This window comes from Electrophorus electricus, chromosome 13, assembly GCF_013358815.1.
Source record: "Electrophorus electricus isolate fEleEle1 chromosome 13, fEleEle1.pri, whole genome shotgun sequence".
NCBI lineage: Eukaryota > Metazoa > Chordata > Actinopteri > Gymnotiformes > Gymnotidae > Electrophorus > Electrophorus electricus.
In genome coordinates, this window is record NC_049547.1 from 1418020 (window position 1) to 1441642 (window position 23623).

The window sequence follows — 23623 nt, forward strand, 5'->3', positions numbered from 1 at the left end:
TGTGCGTGAACACACATTCTGGATGCACATACTAGGACACACCTACCTTCTGCAGAGAGGTGGAGATAATGAAGCAGAAGTTGTACACACACACTTGCACAGTTGGAATTTATAATGTTAATGATGCACAGGACTGCTTGTAGCCAAGAAGTTGTCTTCCAAGATATCTCCTCCCTGCCTGCATTAAATGCAATTTATAGTTCAGAGCTGTAAAATAAGTGCCCCCTCTGCTATATACCAGAGTATACTTGCTTCACAATGATGTGGGTGGGTGTGATGGCTAGGCTACTGAACAGCCTCTCCCTTTACAGAATGTCTGAGAGTGTTTGCTGTTGCCCCTGTTGACAGACGGGGCTCTGCTCAGTGGTTTGGGGAGGGCGGGGGGCTGCCTCCAGCTAGAAGCCGGAGGCCTCTTCATGCTCACACAGCTCGAGGTGCTGAGTGCCAAGCTGTCCCTTAGAGCACTGTGAGTGAGCAATGAGGAGTCACTACATTTAACTACACGTGGGGGGGGGGGTCATCAGAACGTGAAATGTGTTTTCCTAATTGCATGAGTCCCACACACACTGCCCACCTCCATTGGACGTGTGCTGCTTTTTTTTTTTTGCCCTTCCCTGTTTTGCTGAAGGTTGTCACAACTACCCAGCACCCCTCTTACACTGCCTGTAGAGTACTGGCTGCCTTTAAGGTTATTCTGGGCCAAGTTTTGTGTGCATGATTTTTATTGGAAGCTCAAATCTACTGTCGAACCTGAAGGTCAAAGGACATTATGTAGAACATCTTGTCTTGGGGGGGGTGCTGAGAGAATCATGTTAACATGTTTGGATTATGTAAACAGTGCAGATTAATGCAGGATTGAGCAGGTCTGCAGTAATATTCCAATATCCAATTACAAGATTTATCGAGGATTAAACACCTCTGTTTTGTTGTCTAAGTGCTTATATTTTGTCATCTGCGTTGCTGGGGAACATCAGAGCATAGCCCTGTGAGCAGTGTGTGTTTTAGACTGCACGGGAGCTCTTTCCCAAGGGGCTGGCTGTGGTCTCTGCAGGCTGGAGAACGCATCAGCAGACTCAGTGAGTGCTTCCTGCGCTCCGAGACACGCCTCCTCTTCCAGACTAAATGCTTCCCTCCTGTCTGATACCGACTAGGAAGGAAAAGAGAAATGTGAATCTCCCTCCCCCTCAATTCACCATTTCACGTGCTTGCGTTCTCTCTGCCTCTGCCATCTGTATCGTTCTCTCTTTACCTTTCTACAACAGCTAATTAGATTTTCTTGTTCCCCTGCTGCAGTCCATCACTCTTTAAAAAATAACTTGTCTTGCTATAATGCTGTGTTTTCCTAACTGATTATTCCCAACTTCTGTTACCTCCTCTATCTGCAGAAAGGAAGTATGATTCGAGCAACATGTCGCTTCCTGTGGTGTGACCTTCATACAATAGAGGGCCCGCAGTCCCTCCTGCTTGTGGTCTCTTGCTTTCTTGGGCTCCAGTGTTGCTGGATTTTTATTTTTATTTTTTATTTTTTTTCCCCTGAAGCTTTAAGACTCTGGGATTAGTCCTCACCAAGGGGAGTCACAGGGCAGGTAACTAGGACGGAAACGCAGACCACAAATGAGTAATGACTGAAGATGGAAAGAGATTGAGTATTTAACCCAGGTCTGTCAGCGTGGTCTGTTTACATCACACAACTAGCTTCTCTGGTTTGCACCTTTTCTTGTGTGTGAAACCTGATGAATCAGCCAAATCAGAAAAGCGCCCAACCCCATGCTGACCCTCTCTCCAAGCCTGGGGAATTGCACACCTGCTCCGCGAGGTTGCGAAAAGAACTTGGGCACCAGGTGACCTGCAGTAGTGGGACATCCAGGATCTGTGCGAGGAGCCTGGAAGTCACCTTTATTTAGCTGAGCCTGAGCTTGTTGCTAAATGAAGGTTAAGGGCCTTGCTCAGGGGCCCAGCAGTGGCAATTTGTTGACAGTGGGGCTTGAACCAGCAACCTTCCAATTACTAGTCAAGTACCTTAACAGCTGAGGTACTACTGCCCTGTACCCTGATTCCATTGGCACTATATAAAATTGGCTCAATTCATCTGACCCTCCCTCCCATCCATCATGGACACCCTGCTTGTTCTGTTTTCTTCGTCGGTGTGGTCAGACTAGACGAACACAAGGGTCTTGGGACCTGCGTGTGGGTTATTTGCTAGTGGGCTGGTTTGGGGGGGATTTTGCAGATGGAGAGAGTAACCGAGGGAGGTCAAGCCTGCACCTGTACCCACCCTGACGTTTCCCTCGTGCATGTACAGGCGTGTGCTCACACTCATACACGTGCGTGTGCGCACAATTTGAGTTATTAGTAGGGCATTTGAAGCAAAATGACTTCAGTTGAGCATTTCAAATGAGTTCTAGCTTTTTTCTGAAAGCCCACTGATTCATCAAATCCTGTTAGTGCTTCACACACACACCACATGCATGCAATCTCCAGTGTTTCACATGGCTGTTAAGACTGTTCAGTGGGCTTGCATTTAATTTAAAGCTGCTTGTTTGGCCAGATGTTCGCGTGTTTCTTCTCTCTCGTGCGCGTGCTCTCTCTGCCGTGTTCAGTGGCTTATATTCGTTCATTCATGCACGCAAATTACATTTGGCTTGTTAGATGGTGGATCATTGACATGAGTCTTGTTCTTGCATGTCTGCGGATGCGTGTGAGCGGGGATTCTCCCCTGTCCCACAGTTGACCTCCAGCCCAGATGTTTTCTGCCAGGTGTGTGTGTGTACTTATCAGTAATGAGGGTTAGATGGTGAGAATTGGGTGGACCCATTAGAATGAGTCTCCCTTGCGCACGCACGTGATCTCTTGTCTGTTTTCATTCAGTACCTCTGTAGTTTTGGAGAATGCTAGGACTAACCTGAAGGTTAGGTTGGATTGTAGTAGCATGGGTGGATACCTGGGGTAAAGGAGAGACTGGGCTGGGGTTGGTGGTGTGGATGGACAGATGTGAGAAAGTAATTATTCTTTCTCTCATGGGATACATGTCATAACATATCAGATTGGATTCAAGACTCCTTCTGTTACCACCCACCCCCAACCCCCATTTTGTGTGTGTGTGTGGGGGGGGAGAAGTGCAGCGAGAGTTCTGCTGTACAAATGGCCCACTCTCTTTTTTTTTGTGTCCCTGCCTGGCCTTGTCAGAGGTGTAACTCTTGCAGTCTGATTTATAATAATAAATTTCCCCTGTGTTGATCACCCAAAGGGGAAAGATCTCTGGCCTTAACTGGCCCTCTCCTGACATTGCTTCTCGAGTGGCACCTTTCACCACCCACCCTGATGCATGTGTGGTATTTGACAGGTTCTCTTCTATGTGAGGCTGTAAGCAGATGCATTGTCAGGTCTTGCCTATTTTGTTTTCCTTCTGTTAGTTTTTCTTGTTTCTTTACTGTTTTTCCTTCCTGTGGCTTTCTTTTTTTTTTTTTTTTTTTATATGCATGTTCAAATTGGAGTTACTTGACCCTTTCATTGCTGTCGTTCCATCATTGGTGCTCTGACTCTGTTTTGGTTCATAGTTTGTGCTCTTGCTCTGAAAGCTGACAGTCAGCTCTACAAGTTTGGCATCATTTAGACTGAAATTGCGCAAAAGGTATTTGGTACATTCTTCAAAATTAACTGCTCTGTAGGGAACTATCTCTGTTGTCCTTGCTTTGGCTGATAAGGTGTTGTAAACAAAAGGAAAGAAAAGCTCTTTTAATGTGACCAAGTCCTTTTCAGCCTGAAGTGTTTTTTCTATGGTGTGTGTGTGCATGCAAGCTTCATCTAGGATTTTCGCCAAGCGTAGCAAAGGTCCCTGTGCCCCAAGTCACCCAAGGCTTTAAATTAGAATTGGGAATTACAGCTCAGAATAATGCCTTGTCTTCTCTGCGCGAGTGTGTGCGTGTGTGAGAGCGCAGGACTGGAGTTAGCTAAATAAATTACCTCGATGGTTTATGCATGCATTGCTGTGAAATAAACAGAGGAAAGCTTGGATAAAGTTGGCTGTGGTGAGAGCGGTAAATAAACTGCTGTGAGTGAAGCTTTGTCTAGGCCTGTCTCGGGGGGTGGGGGACGTCTGTACTGGTGTTGGGAATAGCAAGCCCACTTCATAGCAGTGATGAGTTTGCTTCTTAAAGCCAGAGTTGGTTACATAAAGAAAAGTAACATTCCTTATTGTTGATGCGTTCATTTTGCTTGTGAAGACTAGCGACAAGTATTTCTGAAGACACTTGGATTAGACAGATGCACGCACACAATGACTGAAAATCTCTGAGGCACAGAGGAGACAAGTGGCAATGGAGGTCAAGCGGAGGGCAGATGTCAAACTCTGCTGCTGAACCATATCGGCGGCAGCAGCATGGAGTCATTTGTGTGTATGTGTGAGATCTAAAAAATTTGGACATTGAAGCTCAGAACTGAGCTCCTGGTGTGTGGGGGTGTGTTTCTTGGTTGCAAGCCTTGGGCTCTTTTTGCTTTGTCTTTTACGTCCCTGTGGCTCAACATTGGAACCACCCTTCGATACAGTACCTTGCTGAAAGACACTTTTTAAAAATGTTTTATTTATTTATTTATTTTTGGTACACACACACAAACATTCCCGTACACACCCACCCACACTTGTTCTCTCTCACATACACACGCACACACCATCTCGGGCGAACCTTCTTCTCTAGCCACTGGGTTTGAGTTTGTTGTTGCCTCCAGATCTCCAGGTGCATGGTTTGGGTGAATTCCACAGGGTGGTAGATCTCCAGGAGCAGTTTCAGACATTTAACTGTGCAGGGTGGTAGTGAGGCTTTGCTGTAGTGCCTCCAGGTCTCTGGTCTGTCAGAGTAAAATTGAGGAATGTGGTAGGTAAATACAGCCCTGTATTTCTTGAATCTGATAGCTTTGTCATTTCATGCACTTTACTGAAGTTTGTGTGCAGTTGCTGGTGCACTTTCAAGCATTTGTGTGTTTGTGGGTGTTTTAGGCTGCCTGGTGTGTTGTGGTGGTCTGTTGGCTGCCATTCTGGGTGAGTGGAATTTTCCAGGCGTCTAAACTGTTTTGCTCATTCTTGCCCCTGACCTTACCATCATGGCCACTCTCAGCTAGTGCCTATGCTTTCCATGTCCCTCACCAACATGGCTGCCACCATTTGACCTCTTGTGGAGCGTCGTACTATGACCGGTTTCGGAGTCTCTTCCATGGTTGGCTCTGGTTCAGAGTGGTTCCTCCTTCAACCACAAAGACTGAGAACCACTGGTTATTTGTTTGTTTTATTTTGTAATGGCAATAATCCCAGAGATCCCAGTGAGCTTTCTCACTTTCTCCCCATAACTCCATCTCCTGTTTCCGTTTGTCTGAGGTGTTTTGGTTTGTAAATGGAGGGGGGTGTCCCCTTCTGGCTGTAATTACTGTTGGCTTCCAGTATTCAAGTGAGCAATTTCCCCCAGTGCACCAGGACTCTGCTCTGTCATGTCCAATCAGCGTCCACGCACACACACATACAGCCAGGAGAGAATCCTCTTTATTTGTATTGAATAGAGGGATTGAGTTGAAGATTGGGGTAGAGTGCGTGGGGCTGTAAGGTGGAAAGAGGAGAAACGTTCAGAATGTCATTTCCATTTCGATAATTCTAAATCATGCTAGCTTTAGGTACAGCTGAGAGGTGCTTGACTTATTTTAGTCTGTTCAGATAGCGCCAGTTTTTCCAGATGCACTGTAGAGTTGTGATGCGGCTTAACAGCCTTCAAACCTCTTTAAAAAAAAAACAGCAAAGGAAAGGTTGAGGAAGAAGAGCGACAAGGAGACAGCATGTCTTCAGGTATCTGCGGTGGTGGTCGTGTTTGTTTTTTTGGGTTCTCCTGGTGGGTTTATCTGCCTCTGTAAATGTGATTTAAATAGACAGCCCCTCTAAGCTGAGAGCATGTAAGCACACACATGCCATCTCCACACTTATCCAGTATAGTATGCTTTGATGTCTGAACGGAGCAGAAAAAATGATGCTTATTGCACCTCTAATTTCTCTGAAGGTGCAGTGTGTTAACAGATGAGCTCATGTCTCCTTAACGGTAGACGGGGACAGATGGACGGATGGGGACAGACGGAGACGGACAATTATATTTAAATATTTATCCCTCACACACGTGTGCACAGTTTATTGCCTTGACCTCAGGGACTAGCATGGGGTGTCTTTATTTAAGATCCTCAGTCTGCTTTCTTTAACATGGCGTCTGTTGGTAGTTGTGCTCCTAACCCGTGCACTCTCGTGCTCGCGCTTGCTCCCTCTCAGTTCAGGTCAGTGCTTTATTGGCCTGCAGTAGTACACTTGGATGGTGGTGTATGTTAACCAGTGCTAAACATGAATGTTTGTCACTGAGCACATTTGTTTTTAAGATGATAATCCTTTAATAATCCGGCTAATAGCTCAATCGGAACGGAATATGTCCTGTAAATAATCTATTAAATAGAAGAGTATAGCAAGTGTAAACACCTGTATCTGAATTCCTAACTAGAAATTTGACTACGTTCTGTGAAATGAACATTTGAGTTGTCATAAAAGCTCTGCTCTGCAGAGGGAGTTTACTGTGAAGCCTTTAAAAATCTGAAGCACAGTTAGCAAGCAGCAAGGTCCTGTTCAGTCTGTATGAACAAATGAATGACACAGATTGACAGGTCATCAGCTGTTGCAGCACATCAGCCATTTTTTAATAAGTAGTCTACATGTGAAGTGCCTTTCCTGAGTCTGGAAACGTGGGCTGCACACCACTGCTGAGCTCACTGACTGGAATCGCGCGTTGCCTCGTTATTGTGGTAATGTGTGCGCAAAGTGGTGCTAAACACACCGGATCTGATTACTTGTAGCGTGCATGTAAAGACTTGCAGTAGTGTGTATACAAACTTAATCTATAATTGGAATGGATTCAAATTGATGAATCTCTCATTTGTCATCAGTGGCTGTGTGCAGATGTTGGACTGTGTGTTATTGCTATAATGGGCACACTCATTCTGTACTATGGACCAGTGTGCATCTCCTCCAGTACAGATTATTTACTCCATCTGCACAGAGGAGTCCTGGTGTGGCCTACACACACCACACAGTGGAATATTTCCTATCTGCAATATATAACCTACAGTGTCAGAAATTTATGTAGGTTAAAGGGGAAAAAAAACAACTATGCAAGGCCATATTTCATCAGACAACAGCACGCCATTCACAGGGTTCACACCCGGTGTACTTTTTAAATGGCAGTACCATCTTACCATGTGCTTGCAGGTGGAGCGCAAGTGTTTCCAGCATTTCACAACACCGTCTACTGCCATGCAGAACCCATTATGGCACAAATGTATAGTATCTGGGTTGGCAAGTAAGGGGTGTGTTGGAGCAGTGTGCAGCTAAACCTGGATTTTTCCTCTACTATGACTTTTTAGCTTTGTTGCTTTTCACTGTTGTATGTATTTATATATCTTAGGGGTGGGTAGTGCCTGTGCACACATAACAATACTACACATTCTGAGTGCAGAGCTACTGTAGCAGATTAGCTGTACATGAAAACCGCAGTGAAGCCCCCACGTCCTTGCCCATGTTCACTGTATATGTGCGAACACACTCACTGGGAGACGCACACCATGTATCTGCTGTTTGAGTAACGCTACCCTTTGTCTTTCCGTGTTCTGCAAACATGCCAGTTCTAATATATTTTGTGTGTGTGTGTGTGTGTGCGTGTGTGTGCGTGCACAGTATAATTTTGTGGGGAGGATCCTGGGTCCGCGAGGCCTAACGGCGAAGCAGCTGGAGGCGGAGACTGGCTGTAAGATCATGGTGAGGGGAAAGAGCTCCATGAGGGACAAAAAGAAGGTGAGCCTCTACCTCTACTTCTGCATGTGCTCACTTAAACTGCTCAGATAAGTCTCTTAAGGGCGAACGTATCCAACCGTACCCATGTGGCACTGATGGAGACTCTTGGGCATTCCTGCTGATAGATGGTGCTGTTTAACACCAAACACACACTCTGACTGGAGCACTCTTGTGTTGTTGAGCAATTTTAACCCCCCCCCCCCCCCCCATTTTGTTTTTTGTTTTTATTTTGGTTATGCTTGTTGATTTTGACGATTGCAGGGAACTGTCCATCTCCACCTCCCCTGTCTGGGAATACACGATGCTGTGTGCACTGTGGGACTTCCACCTTCCTCTGTGTGAACCCCTCTAACTCAGACACGGTCAGGATGAGCCCCTGTTGAGTAGTTCTGTGGAAGACGGACGGGTTCCCCCATACAGTTTTGTTGCACTGTATTGCACTCAGTATTGTCCTGCTGTTCCAGATAACTGATTTGATTTATCTTCTGACTAGCTGAAGACTTGGAGGCAGAATGTCGTTGAGATCATAATGCTTCTCTTGCTCTGTCACCTCCTCCTCCTCATTCTCTAACCCTTTTCATCACCCTTTCTTTTTTTTTTCTGTCCGTTTTTGATACTTTTTCTATGTACATCTATGCCTCCGCATCCCTGTGGGGCAAAGTGGTGCCAAGGGAGAGGGGCATGCTACACAGGGAAAGAGGCACTTCGTTAAGAGTGAGACAGTAATGCTGTTCATTCAGTCTCTGTTAGCAGACATTTTTCTGTCCTCAATAATTCACCATGCCGCTCCCTCTCTGGAGACTGCTCCTGGGAGACACACACACACACACACACACACTCTGGGAGAAGAAAAGAGGCAAGTTTATCTTCACAGCGTCTCTCTTTATGATATCATTTGTGAGCATGCAATGGCTGTGGTTGAATGTTTAGGATGGGTTTCTGGTGTGCACGCGTACATGTGAGTCTCTGATGGACGAACTCCAGCATGATTTATCAGACTCCAGATGGTTTAGTTGGAGATGAAATTTGAAGTTACTTTGTTTAGAAAATCTTTATCCCTCAAACATGCATTGCACACTAAGAATTCTTGCATCCACTTCATTCAGATGTGTGTCTGTCAGAGAGGGTGCATGAGGGTGTGAGTGAAAGAAAGGAATGATGTAATAGAAGTGGACAGGACAGACAAACTCTGGATAATATGTCCCTGCGCATCACTGTTTCATCTGATCAAAAGCACCTCAAATTGAGGCTTCTCAAAAAACATGGCTGAGATCAAATAACAGCCCCCCACAGCTGCCCCTAAGCACCCCTCTCAGCCTGCTGATCAGAGAGCTGACTCCAGACATGGCTCAAGTGTCCTTCTGAAGCATCTCGAGAACTCTCTATTCATCTTCCTCTTTCCTGTTTTTCCACAATCATACACATTATCCTCTGTTCCTTCCTCTCTCGGTTTTGCTTTGTCTTTCTATGAAGGGTGTGGGAATTTCAATAGTATATGGGAACGTGGGGGTGGGTGGCACATTTGAAAGTTTTCAAAACACCAAAGAATATCATCGCTACTTCACCATTTCTTCTGAGCAGCTTGTGTACAGTTGGGAAGGAGGGGCTCGTTCTGTCCAAGATCATGTGATTTTAGATTTTGTTTTGGGAGGGGGGGGGGGGGGGGGATTGCTTTTTATTCTGAAGTCAGTTTTAGATTTTAGGGATTGTAGAAGAGGTCCTTAGATTCAGTTTTATGAACACTTGGAAGAAATCGAATCTTGACCTTAAAATTAATCACAAGACCTGAAAAGGTGTATCGTTATACCTCTCCTATTGTTGCAGTATTTATTTATTTATTTATTACTCTGTTTACTTGCTCGCTCGCTCTCTGTCTCTGCCTGTTATTCTCTGACACACACTAGTTTTTAGAGTTTCACAGGACAGGCTGGTTATGACATCCTTTGCCATAAATATCTTGTGTGGCGTTGGAGCTTCTGCCTAATTAGTCGTCATCTCCATCACCTGCTGCTTGTCTGCACAGCAGGAGTGCAGTGTTTTCTACTGCTGTACAACAGGACTGCATGTGTCTGGGACAGCTGACCGCAGCAGCATTTAGCACCAGGCGTGCCCTCCGGCTATGTAGCATGCATGCCACACTCATGTATTTTTAGCCCTGTTGGATTAGTCCAACAGCAAATCTGAAGTTAGAGAGTGGGAATTCTCCTCGTGTGTGCGCATGCAGACATTTGAAGGGAGAGAGGCTTTGATGGGGGGACACTGCTGTTATTGGCTTGACAGGTGTTCTGGGAGAGCACGCCAAACCATTTGGAGTTTATTAAAAACAAACTCAGAGGAGCTTTAAATGACTGACTGTTTTCTCTCGTCTTTCCCATTCTCATTTTCCTTCTTGCTCTACTCTTTTCTCCTTTAGTCTTTCTTCATCCGTCATTCTCTTACTATATAATTTGGTTAATTTTCCTGCTTCAGTTAACTTGATTACGATGTGTCACCTCTGCGGCAGTCTCAGATGTCCACAAACAGAACGTTGGTTCTCCTCAAAGGATTTCCCAGCATGCTCTCTGTACCACCTCCTCCCCCCCTTCCTTTCCACATGTCATCACTTTGCCAGGCAGACGCAGGGTGACCTTGCAGAGAGTGCGAGTGAGACTCACGGGTGTCCATTTGTGGCTGAGGAGTTGTTTTCCTGACTGGTGCCACTGACACCACTCTCTTAAAGGAACAGGTTGTTTGAACTCACTGCTTGAGTGGTGTGTGCGTGAGGGAGAGAATGGTAGAGGGAAGTGTGGGGGGGCTTTAGCTTCTCTGAGGAGTGCCACCATTTAACCAGGCGGGCACTTGTGGCCGACCTTGCCCGCCCAGCTGCCTGGCCTGGGGAAGAGCGCTGGAAGAACTGGCTTTACTGTGTCAGCCTTGGACTCCTCTGACTGAGGGTTGAGAACAGTTAATACATTTATAAAATACTGTCTGCTAGAGGTCAGTGTGAGACGCTGTTTTAGCCAGCACCCACCGAGACAGTCAGAGAGTCGTGCGCACGCACACCACCCCATCCTCCTATAGCAGCCCTGGGATCATCTCTTCTGATGATGAAACATAACTAACGCACACTTTTGTGCTTTTAATCACCAGCCGTGGAGAGGTGATAAGGTTGTAGTTGGACATACACACGTGTGAGAAACGCATGACCCTGTGGCGATGACATGACTGATTCAGCGAACAGGAAGTGACGCACCCCCCCCCCCCCCTTATCTGCAACTTTCATCTGTGACTTTGCTGGCTCATTGTCATGTATGGTGTGCTTTACCTTTTTGTAGGCCAGAAGGGCACAACAATGTTTTGTTAACCCTTGTGATGAGCAGTACCATAGCAACAGTATCTGTGGCAGAGGTTCATGTCTGGGTCTCACGCTGCACGTTAGGAAGCGTGTCAGGTGCGAGACTCCTGTCGAGTCCCACAATGCACCACTTCCACAATTGGATGCCTTATGTAGGGTGATCATTCTGCAAATGAGGGCTCGTTGTAACGCGGCAGAGTTTGGGGAAGAGGGAGTGGCCAGAAGGGAGGATATAGAGTGATGGATTAGATGGAGGGGAGGGGAAGTTTGGTGCGGAGGGTAACGATCCCTTCTGCGGAGCTAATCAGCGGTGAATGTGAGGGCTTCATGCCAGAATGGAGTGGGTGGGTGTGTTTGTTTATTTACTTCCAGAGTTTACTTCCTCACAAGATTACTAACCAGATCGTGGGCATTAGACGAGTGAAACGTTTTAACAAAGGCCGGGTAACTTTACCATTTTATCCATATCACCTTTTTGATGAGTGGAGACAGCAGAGAGAGAGGTTGAAAGGTCAGGTCATGTTTCATCCTAGGCAGCCTGACCTGGTGTAGGCCACAGCAGGTAAACGGGGTTCAGGATTCTGCCGTTCACAAATATCCAGAGATACACAGCTATGGGCTTCCACAGTCAGTGCTTAGTGTCGGACTCTGTTTTATTAGGAACTAAACTTCCACCTTCCTTATTCGTATTGCTATCTAATATCTATTGGGAAGCATCCATTCAGCTCCGGGGCAGCAGAGTGCTCTGAGGTGTGTATGCGTGTGCATACCTGATCGCTGTAGGCATGGGTGCTTGGGGTCCTGAAGAGCGATACATGCGTGTGTGCGGGGCTCAGAGAACATGAAGCGTGACTTGCTACAAGTGCCGTTCGTGTTCAGCAGTAAAGTAAGATGGGTCTGAACAACACGAGGGACGCACAGCTACACATGCTATGAAAAGTCTCCTCTGTTCTAGAAGATCCTGTCTTTGTCAAATGCCGCCTGCTGTGTTCAGGGAATGGGGAACTGGTGGCCTGGTGTTGCTTCAGACCACCACTGCTTCCCCACCAGTCTGAGCAGGCTGCCTTGTGATCTACTTTCACACCAAAGAGCATTTTAAGTCACTTCCATTTCTCCTTTTCAGCCAGACTCAACTCTGCCGAACTTTCTCCTACGGCAGGAAGGGGCGAATGGGGCGTAGAGAGGCCCTCCGAGGGCAGAGCGGCGGGTGTCCATGGTTCTCTCAATGGCGCTCGCGCAGGCGGGCTCTTCTCCTTCACAGGACCCAGTGGGTCCTGCCCTGGCTCTCTGTGAAAACCAGAGTAAACCAGCAGTGTTGCCTGCCCTTCTGGATGGCCTCCGTTTTGTGAGCGCATGGAAGACAGTAAAAAGTACTTGGAAGAAGCAATTGCAGATATTTTTAGCTGTTATACCACCACGAGATGTTCACTTTTTATCTTTCAAGGTTTTTCACAGATCAGACTTGAATTCTTTGGGTTCAGGTTGCTTTATAGTCTTTTTTTTTTTTTTTCAGCTCACGTCTGCAGGAATGTTGTATTTGCAGCTCTGTACTATAAGGTCCTGCTGCCATATATACACCACTGTTTGTAGCGCACAAAAATTTGTCCAGATATGACCAGATAGTGTGCACTGTCTTTTCTGTACAATGGCACAAGGGTAGTTGTGCCTGGTCTCTTTCTAATAGTCCTCTGGTGTGCGTTTTTAACTTATTTTCATTTTTGAGGGTTTACATGTCATGGTGAGGTAGACGACGTGTTGACATCGAGGAGAAGCGGCACCCCTCGTTTTTACCGTGTTCCTACACGTCACTGCTGACTGCAGTACATCCAGCCTGTCAGCTTGTGCACTAAAATGTGTCACTCACTCATTCACTCTCCTGCTCGCTCTGTCGTCCACTCGCTGTCTCTCAGGCTTTCTGTATGTCATGGAATACACACATTCCACAAGTGTCAAAACCATTCACATCTGGCTCTCATTCACATCTCTCACCTCCCTCCCTCAGGAAGAGCAGAACAGAGGCAAGCCCAACTGGGAACACCTGAACGAGGACCTCCACGTGCTGATCACGGTTGAGGACACCCAGGCGCGTGCCGAGATCAAGATGCGAAGAGCTGTGGAGGAGGTGAAGAAGCTACTGGTGCCGGCGGTGAGTGGGTTTTATTTATTTTTTTCTCTAGTTCTAGTGTTCATCCCTGCCTCTGAGCCTGGTCTCCTGAGGTCTGACAGCTGTCCTGTGGACTCAGGCCTGTATCACACACGTCCAGCTGTGGGCAGCCATGCTGTGCCTGACAAGTTGCTTTCTTGTTTTGTTTTGCTCCTGACCTATTTAGCTTACCTGTAGTGCATGGCACTGCATATGATTATTGCTGCTGCTACTACGTGCAGCCCCTTTTTAGGCATAAAATGCAGGTCAAAGTATTTCTTCCAAAATAAAACAGAACAAAAAGAAGAGGGTGTTTGATTGGAAAGCCCATTCAGTATGCAAGTGCGTCGCTCCCTCCCTGAGCCCTGCGTCACAGAGCTCTCCTCTCCTGGAGCGCTTTGACCCTGACCCAGCTCTGCTAATCCGGCTAATTAAGGTCCTCGGAAGAGGCTTGATTAGGTAAATTAGCCGCAGAAGATAGTGACTGCCTGCCCCAGGTGCGTGCCGTTAGAGCTGGAGCTCAAGTGGATGTCGTCGAGGATTCTCTTGGGGAATAGTGGGTGTTGGTCACCCTTTCAAAATCACTGTCTTGGTTCTAAACCCAAAGGTGGCGTGACCTATGCATGGTGGGTAGTGAGGTGCTGAATCTGCACGTGTTACGCAGTTTCCCTTCCCTGCACCAAATGTGACTTGTTTTTTTGCCGGTTAGATTATGTCCTAGTGCTAGCGTGTGACAGTTCGATGGGCATCGGTGAGAGCGGGTTGGAGTTGCTCTGCGGTGGCTGTCCGAGCCAGCCAGCTCTGCGCCTGAAGGAACAGTTGGTGGCTGAGGAATTTGGCCTGACGTCTGTTGGCACCATGAGGACTGTCCAGAGGGACGTCACAATACATATGGGCGGATTTAATCTTATCCGAGATCTTACCCTTGGACTTCGTACTGTTGCATTCTGGGAGTGCATTTTGTCCAGAACTCCTACTAGAGAACAAATGGTGCTGGCCAGTGTGTTGTCTTCTGCGTGTCTTCCTCCCCCGGTCCCCTCTCAGGGCCCGGGTGGTGAGGGACAGGCAGGGGCCCGAGGGCCAAGAGGCTGCAGCACAGCTCTGACTGCTGTGAACAGAAGGACATGGCAGCTGTGTGTGTGCTGGGTGCCCGTGGGGAACCATAGTGGAGGCTTCTGACCTCCTGAAATGCAGCCAGGATACATCTCACACACACTCTTGCTCACTGCTGGAATGACAGTAAATGTACCTCTTTTCCCTTGTTTAGACAATAATCCTCCATAAATGCTTGTGCACCTCTCGTTTCTGAGTGAGTGAGCTCTTAAGTCCTAAAACACGCGTGCATGCACACATCAGAATGGAGCCCACAGGGGGTGTGGGGCTGTGTGTGTGTGTGTGTGTGTGTTGGTGTGTGTGTGTGTGTGTTGGTGTGTGTGTGTGTGTGTTGGTGTGTGTGTGTGTGTGTTGGTGTGTGTGTGTGTTGGTGTGTGTGTGTGTTGGTGTGTGTGTGTGTTGGTGTGTGTGTGTGTTGGTGTGTGTGTGTGTTGGTGTGTGTGTGTGTTGGTGTGTGTGTTGGTGGGTGTGTGTGTTGGTGTGTGTGTGTGTTGGTGTGTGTGTGTGTTGGTGTGTGTGTGTGTTGGTGTGTGTGTGTGTTGGTGTGTGTGTGTGTTGGTGTGTGTGTGTGTTGGTGTGTGTGTGTGTGTTGGTGTGTGTGTGTGTGTGTGTTGGTGTGTGTGTGTGTGTGTGTTGGTGTGTGTGTGTGTGTGTGTTGGTGTGTGTGTGTGTGTTGGTGTGTGTGTGTGTGTGTGTGTGTGTGTTGGTGTGTGTGTGTGTGTGTTGGTGTGTGTTGGTGTGTGTGTGTTGGTGTGTGTGGTGTGTGTGTGTGTGTGTGTGTGTGTGTGTGTTGGTGTGTGTGTGTGTGTGTGTGTTGGTGTGTGTGTGTGTGTGTGTTGGTGTGTGTGTGTGTGTGTTGGTGTGTGTGTGTGTGTGTGTTGGTGTGTGTGTGTGTGTGTGTTGGTGTGTGTGTGTGTGTGTGTTGGTGTGTGTGTGTTGGTGTGTGTGTGTGTGTGTGTGTGTGTTGGTGTGTGTGTGTGTGTGTGTGTGTGTGTGTGTGGTGGTGGGGTGTGTGGCTTTGTGGTGGTGGGGTGTGTGGGGCTTTGTGGTGGTGGGGTGTGTGGGGCTTTGTGGTGGTGGTGGTGGGGTGTGTGTGGCTTTGTGGTGGGGGGGGTGTGTGTGTGTGGCTTTGTGGTGGTGGGGTGTGTGTGGCTTTGTGGTGGGGGGCGTGTGTGTGGCTTTGTGGTGGGGGGGGTGTGTGTGTGTGGCTTTGTGGTGGGGGGGGTGTGTGTGTGTGGCTTTGTGGTGGGGGGCGTGTGTGTGTGGCTTTGTGGTGGGGGGCGTGTGTGTGGCTTTGCGGCGGGGGGGGTGTGTGTGGCTTTGCGGCGGGGGGGGGTGTGTGTGTGTGGCTTTGCGGCGGGGGGGGTGTGTGTGTGTGGCTTTGCGGCGGGGGGGGTGTGTGTGTGTGGCTTTGCGGCGGGGGGGGTGTGTGTGTGTGGCTTTGCGGCGGGGGGGGTGTGTGTGTGTGGCTTTGCGGCGGGGGGGGTGTGTGTGTGTGGCTTTGCGGCGGGGGGGGTGTGTGTGTGTGGCTTTGCGGCGGGGGGGGTGTGTGTGTGTGGCTTTGCGGCGGGGGGGGTGTGTGTGTGTGGCTTTGCGGCGGGGGGGGTGTGTGTGTGGCTTTGCGGCGGGGGGGGTGTGTGTGGGGCTTTGCGGCGGGGGGGGGTGTGTGGGGCTTTGCGGCGGGGGGGTGTGTGTGTGTGGCTTTGCGGCGGGGGGGGTGTGGGTGTGGGGCTTTGCGGCGGGGGGGGTGGGGCTTTGCGGCGGTGTGTGGGTGTGCGCTCACTCACTCACTCACTCAGATGCCATGTGGGCGAATGAAGTAAATGAATGTGCTGTCTGTCTTTCTTTCCAGATTTTCTTGAGATTTTATTCACTCTGGAGATCAAAGTTAAGATGAGTAATGTGACCCTCCTTTAGTGTCTCATCATAACACTCCCACTCCCATTGGGGTCCACCCAGGATGCGTTCTGTGTTTTGCAGACATAACATTGCTATTAAAGGGCCAGTGAGAGTGGCTCAATCAACAGAACTCCTGAGACACTTGGCACTCTTAGCATGCGAGCCCTACATGCTACACACTGTAGATGTGCTCTACACCAGCACACAACCGTGCACTGTACTACACAAACTGAAGAGAAGCCTTATCCATACTGCAGCTTGTAGTTCTCTGGTATGTGTGTCTGTGTGGTTCAGGTACTACAGCACTCAGTGAGCTTGGTGTGCTACAGTGTAAGTGTGCTTCTCTTATGGTGCTTGTATGGATACTATCTAACATGATTCATGCGTCTCCTCTCCAAGAATAGAACTGTATTCATTTACTGTGATAACTATGTACGTGCGTGTGCATGCGTACTAACGTACGTACATGCGTGTTCCAATGCGTGGTTCACTTGCTTCCTTGTAGCAGTGTAAATGTGATTAAGGCACGGCAGGCTGGTCTTTTCTGCCTCTCTTCCTGTAATGCACAGCACCTTCTCATTTAGAAGCATGAAATCATTTTTATTAAATGTCTCTGCAAAACAAGGGGTAACAGCATTCAGGTGTGTTTGAGAGGCTTTTGTTTTGATTAATTTGTTTCCTTACATTAATGCAAGGATTTGTAATCGTGGTTTCTATACTGCACCCTGCATGTATGCAAAAACGGGGAATTTTCGGTTTCACTCAAATGGCTTTCTGGGTGTGCACATTGTTTGACTGCTATACCAAGGCAGCATAAATGGGCTCAGTGGAGACGCGCACAGTTTCGCATGTGTGTGTAGCAGCTCGAGAGACTGTGGCTGGCGTGGCTTTTCAGAGGGGAGGTGATGGAGTGCTGTGAGGACTGAGAGATTGGCCTCGCAGCCCCTGTGAACTCTTCAACCTGCAGCAGGAGACCAGCGCAGGGAGGCGGAGTTATCAAGCAGCCGCGCAATGAAGTGTTAGGGAGGCTCCGCTGTGACGGGTGGGGGGGGGGAGAGCTTGAGCTCCCCTTTCATGTATGGATTGTGGGTTTATCGGCCAGATCCCAAACCCTCTCCGCCCATGTTCACCCACCACCTGTCTCCAGCCTGTGTATCCCACAGTGCCTTGCTGTTGTCGTGCACTGCTTCATGCACCCTGCAGTAGTCTGCAGCCACGCTGTCACTCGTGCTACCCTATGCCCTTCACGCATTCACAGCCCTGTGCCGTTTTGCTGGAGGTGTGTGTGAGCTGATGAATCACACTGCAGTGTGTCGCATGAAAGGTCCCTCATCACTGGAGATGGAGAGAACACGGTGCGAAACAGTCCGGGCGGAGGGGTGCGGCTGGGAAAGAGAAGACCGCGAGACAGAGTGGGACCGTGGAAACGCAGACCGGGCAGAGGATGAAGGAGAGCGAGGTGATGAAGAGAAATGTGTGCATGGGACATCAGAGGGCAGAGACGTCATACAGACTGCAACAGCTAGACCAAAGAGTGCCTGAACTAGTTAAAGCCAGATTCAGACTACACACACGTTCCTTCACAAGATCTGCTTCCATCCTCTGATAAACCAATGTGACTCGCTATCAAAATGCCAGCCATTTATCAGGATTGCTCTCAACCTCCTCAGCCTTTCAATACAGCTTTGGCAGCAGCGGTAGGCGTCTCCTTCCTGGGTTTTATGATGCCCTTGGGGCTGTTACGGGTGTGATAGGGTATGAGCTAGGTGCTAATGACTCGAGCTCCTTCGTGGCTCTCTGTGAGGAGAATTGAGGCAACGGATTGACCAGATCACTGGCAGGAACGCAGAGATAATTAATAGGTACCGGAGGCTAGTGGAGAGAATGTACAGCTTGATGCCGTGTTCTGCGCTTACAGCTTAGGCCTTATGACGGTAGTGTCACTACCTGTGTTCTGCAGACTGATGTCTAGTGGTTTACTAGGCTAGGGTTTACGGACCCGTGAGTCTGGACCCTGGTCTTCCCCTACACATTTTATATCCCCCCCCTCCCGATCTTGCACACCCATTTTAATCGCACGAAGTGCTTTTGTAGATCAGGAAACACCATCTGGGAGCTGTAATTTAGCTCGTCACTTCTACAACACTACAAACGGCGCAAATTCTTTTGAGGCTGGGCCGTCATGTTCCCTGGGGGCTTCTCTACCCGTTTCCATCTCCTACTGCCAGGCCTCACCGTAGACAGCCACAGAGGGATTTGGAAACTTAAATGTGTGACCCTGCTAAAATGGGTTGCCTTGACGAGGCTATGTCTGTGTGCGCGCCCCCTGTCTCACTGGGACAAGTCAGAATGTTCGATCGGGTTCCTTGATTACAAGTCTCACTTTCTCATCTCTCCAACTATCTCTGCCCTTTGTTGCTACAGTGTGAAACCTGTCCAAATGGGGCATTTGCCTCACACAACTGCATGGCCTTGCTCACTTTTCCTTCACATGCCAAACGGAGAGACCCCCTTTGCGCCCATGCGGGCTGGCTGGCGTGGCATGAGGCATGTCCTCCCTCCAGCTGTCTCATGATGGTGCCCAGCTTTGGGGGACAGTGTCACTAAGCCATGCGAACAAGCCTCCAGGCAATGGGCTGCCTCATATCCTGCACCTGCGCCAGCAGGGACGGAGGCATCCCATCCACTTGGCGAGTTCGCCTCTCCACACGCTCCCTCCCATCGGTTTTGGGCCCGCTGTTTCGCCGTTTTGGGAGGGAGTGGGGGTGCTAGGAGGCCTTCCAAGCATGGTAATTAGCTCCTTAAACGTGTTAAAACCTGACAAATTGGTTTTCTCTTAAGGGAAGCTGAGGGCTGGAGCACTTCATCCTCTCCTACTCTGGAGTGGAGAGGGAAGAACATCGGACGTGCTTCCGGCTCCCCCTCCAGGGTCTCCAGCTTGGAGAGGCTGTAGGAATGGGCGGCAGAGAACCCAGAGTACTAAAGACTGTCGCACGTGAGACAGGATGCTTGGGCTTCACACGGCGCTCAGCGCGCCCGGATGTGTGCTCGCACAGGTACGCGTGCGCTGACTGACTCTGGGGTTGAGGTTGATCTGTAAGGGCTGTGCAAATCCTCGCTGAAGTTAATGCGAGTCTCCCGTGCCTGTTGAGGGACACAGGGAGACGCACCAGCGGAGCGTGTCGGCCATAAATTCCGTTAGCTTGTGCGCTGCACTGGCTGTGGACAACGAGGCGTCTCCCCAGTGTGTTGCCCTCTTCCTCCTCCTTTCTCCTTCTTTGCCTCGGCTCGTGGGCGGCGGTCTGGGAGTGGGAGGTCTGTACCTTCCCCACCTCATTACAGAATCTAGGCCAGCATGAGTCCACCCCGCGAAACTCGGCTAATTAAAACGCCGTGTCACTGGAGTTTTATGGGCTAGCGCAATGTCACATTGCAACATCAGCAATGTGACAACCACAGCCGAGCTTTCAGACAACACTGAAGTTTCCACGCTAATCGACGTGTCGAGACGGCAGTGTTTTATTAAAACCTGATGTGTGTTCTAGCTGCTGGGACGTCTTTTCCAGGTGAAGGGGGTGTGGGGGTGCTGCTGGCTCCCCAAGTTCTGAGGATCTGGGTGTGGCCATGTAGTAACGGCGAGCGAAACACCCAGAGCCCTGCTCTTCCTCCTTCTCTTTCCCCTTTCCTGTAACGTGCGATTTCGGCAGCCTCTGCTGGAAGGCTGGGGACTCCACTCAGTCGACTTCTCCCCAGGTTCCGCCTGCACCAAAAGTGTTTACAATGCCAGGAAGTGCTGGCGGTTGGAGAGAGAGAGAGAGAGGGAGAGAGAGAGAAAAACAAAGCAAACTCCACAGGGAGGGCAGTGCTTCCTCTCATCACCGAGATGGAGGAGCCTGCAGGAACAGGCCTAGCTGTAGGATACAGGCTCCCGTCTCCTCGCTCTGTCCATGTTCCTTTTATCTACAGGCCTGCGCCAAAGTGTGTGTAAGTAATGTTGGTTGGTTGGTTGGTTGGTTTTTGTGTGTGTGTGTGTGTGTGTGTGTGTGTGTGTGTGTGTGTGTGTGTGTGTGTGTGTGTGTGTGTGTGTGTGTGTGTGTGTGTGTGTGTGTGTGTGTGTGTGTGTGTGTGTGTATAGATAGATAGATAGATAGATAAAGTAAACAAATTACACTCAGCTTTTTTGGGTTCCCCCCCCTCTCCCTCGATCTCTCTCTACCAGGAGGAAGGATCCTCACAGCACAGGGGAGGAGAGACAGATGGTGTGTAATGTACGACAGGCGTTGTGGGGTGCAGCGTCCGCTTCAGCCAAATTTTGGCTGTCAGCTCTGTGCCTGTAGCGGGTGGCCTATTCCTCGTGATCAATAAACACCTTTTTCCTCGTACATGCATAATCACTCTCTCCTCCCATCAGGACAGTATGACAAACGAGAACAAAATGCCATCTGGCCGTTTGTGGTGCGCATGCACGTGTATGCGTGAGCATGCATGTGTCCTCAGCTTTCTTCCCCCCCAACCGCTCTGCCCTCCAGCCAGGCACATGACTACAGCAGTGCCGTGTCTCTTCCTGTTGCCTCACTGGCCTTGTCTCCTCTATCAACATGGCCCTAATTTCATGAAATATGCCACTTGGACCAGTTGCCTTTTAAAAAAAAAAAAAAAAAATTTATTTAAGCTCACCATATCTGTAAAGACTTCAGCCTGTAACAGGAGCTGATGTACAGGAAAAGCAACCGCTTGCGACCCTGCGGTGTTGCTGACCCTCCCGTGCCTGCCTTCTCTCCCTTCACTGTTTCCGGTACCCATGTCGCGTCCAGTCAGGCTCTGGCACTAGATACAGGGCCCTAGTGGAGGCTCACAGGTGGGGCGGCACAGGCCGAGCTCCATAACGGCTCTAGCACAGTGGCTTTGGCTCTCTGCATGCCTGCCACTTGGACCTGATGCGGCTTCTCGCTTCCCCCGCCGGCCTGCCTGTGCCCAGCCCACTCCCCCTTTAACAAGCTTTCACATGCAAAATGTTAGTTGTTTTGGTACACTTCAAGATGCCTTTTTTGATTTGAGCCACACATGCATGGTGGTGTTCCAGTTTAGAGTGATGTTTCTGATATTTCCTATTATAACATTTATTACGCAAATTATAGTAGCTGGTCAGAGCTGTGTTGTCCTCCTTGGCCAGTCCAGGGATTTGTAACAGACTTCCTCATTTAAGTTGCTATTAGCCCTCAACACAGCAGAGCTCTTAAAGAGGTAGTTCAACCGTTCGGCATGAACATCACTGGCAGATTAATCAGAAATCTGCCAAAGTCTCAGGTCGTTAAGACTCGCTGTGATCTGGGGGTGTTCACGGCCTGTGAGCGTGGCTCAACTGGTATGCCCTTGGGTACTTGTGGGAAAGGTGAACGGGGGGAGACAGACTTGGAGTGTCCTGTATCCCCCTCCCCCCCGCCTCTATATCTGCACTGTCTCGTTTGACATGTGACCCAACAGAAATAGCCACATGAGACCATTTGGTGACTGAGGATGGCTTACATCCGCCTGTGTCACACTCCACTGGAATTCGGAGAATGTGGCTATTGAGGCCCCATCAAAGCTTATTTCTGTAACGCCTTTTTTCAACCCCCACCCTCCTGTCTAGTAGTTGCACAAGCACTAGCCATCTAGTCACATTTTAGTGACTCCCAGGAAGTGAGATGCTGTTGTCCCTCTTAGCTAGGGTCCAGGCAAAGTCTTGGTCATACTCCCCCACCCTGTCTCGGGGGGTGGTTGTGTTCCTTCTCTCCTGTCTTCCCTTCCCTAGCATTCTTTCCTTCCTATCTATCTCAGAGAACCCCCACCCTCATTTGCCACCCCCTCTTAGACTGTAGCTGTCCCCCACCCCCTTACATTCACACCCCAGGGCAGGCAGGCCTCTTGATTACATTGCCATTGTTGGCAGTGTTGGCTTGGCACGGGTTGCTGTTCCTCCTCCCGGCTGCGGCTCTTTTCCCGGCCGCCTCTCCGGCCTGGTGGAGCGGAATGGAAGGAGCGTTCCTGGAATAGAAGTGGGATTTCGTGCTTGAGAATTCTCACCTGAGCCGCTGCCTTTTAAACACGCACGTACTTACTTGGAGGGGAAGACTAGGTTGGACATATTTAGACCCTGGTAGGAGACCGGGTGGGTCTACTTTTGGGCAGCGTTATGTTCATAAGCCATCGGGACCTGTTTCTTTGCTATGCCTATTTGCAGCAACACATTTTGTATATTTTACAGACCACACACTAATGTTAATTGCCTTTCTTGAAGTTGGAGATGACGTGGTGGTGGTGTACAACGTTTTGGTTTTTTTTGTGCTCACCCTGGAAAGTACAGTCCCAGTGTACAGCGAGTAACATCTCTCTTGTTTTTGTTTTCCTTTGTTTTGGTTTAACAGTGCTTATCTTGGCTGGTGCGCATACTTGCTCATCCCATCTCTCCCTCTCTGGGATGCAAGACGCTTGCTGTTCTTGGCCGGTTATCTCGTGTAGGCCTGTGACCTCGGGGGTCCACCAGTTTGCTCTGAAACACAAGCCTCTCAGATCTCTCGCCTCGTGCGACTTCGTGCTGCTGCACTTGGTTCCTGAAATTCTGGCTTTGCAGTTGGTAATATTTTAGAGCCAGTTTATTTTAGAGCTTGTTCTTCGTCCTTCCTCGTGTGTTTGATTGGCGCTGAGCAGAAGTGTAAGTGTGTTTGGGGGCGTGGAGGGCGTTGCCTGCCATCTACTGCTATACCACCGCGTCCTTATTTCCATTCTCCCTGCAGCCCACACGTCAGCCCAAATTAGTCTTGCCACAGGAGGAAGGCCGGTGGGTGCCTTCCCAGTGTGTAGAGCTCTTTTCAGGCCGGCCTCCTCCTCCCTCCAGGCCTATCTGAGCCTCGAGCTCAGGGGCCTGCTGACTTATCGAGCAGAGAATGTTCTGGAACATGTATGAACCCAAGTTTTGCAGTCAAGAGCCTCTCTTTTTGAAGTATTATTGAGGTAACGGCAGGTTCAAGGTGAGTGAGAACAGGGCAAGCATCTCTTACTGTTGGGGATTTATTGTTTCCTGTTTAAACATACTTGGCTTAGAAGAGCAGATTCATAAATGGAAGGGAAGTGTTAAGGCTGACCTTGTGTTTAAACACAATTTGTATATCTTAAGCACGCACACAGTGTTCATGACAGCAACCAGCAGGCTTTCTTTTGGGTGAAACCTCCCCTTCTGGTGGCGTGGCTTTGAGAGTCTCCTCACGGACTCTTCACCAATCAGAACGTGCCA

The 23623-nt window shown here is 49.1% G+C and overlaps 1 protein-coding gene across 1 annotated transcript in view; it reads left to right on the plus strand.

Moving 5' to 3' along the window:
- qkia (QKI, KH domain containing, RNA binding a) overlaps positions 1-23623 on the plus strand; it is a 123074-nt gene that overhangs the window by 14304 nt on the left and 85147 nt on the right. The window contains 2 exon segments of the mRNA XM_035532574.1: positions 7745-7861; positions 13198-13341. Of these exon segments, the coding sequence (XP_035388467.1) occupies positions 7745-7861; positions 13198-13341 (261 nt within the window).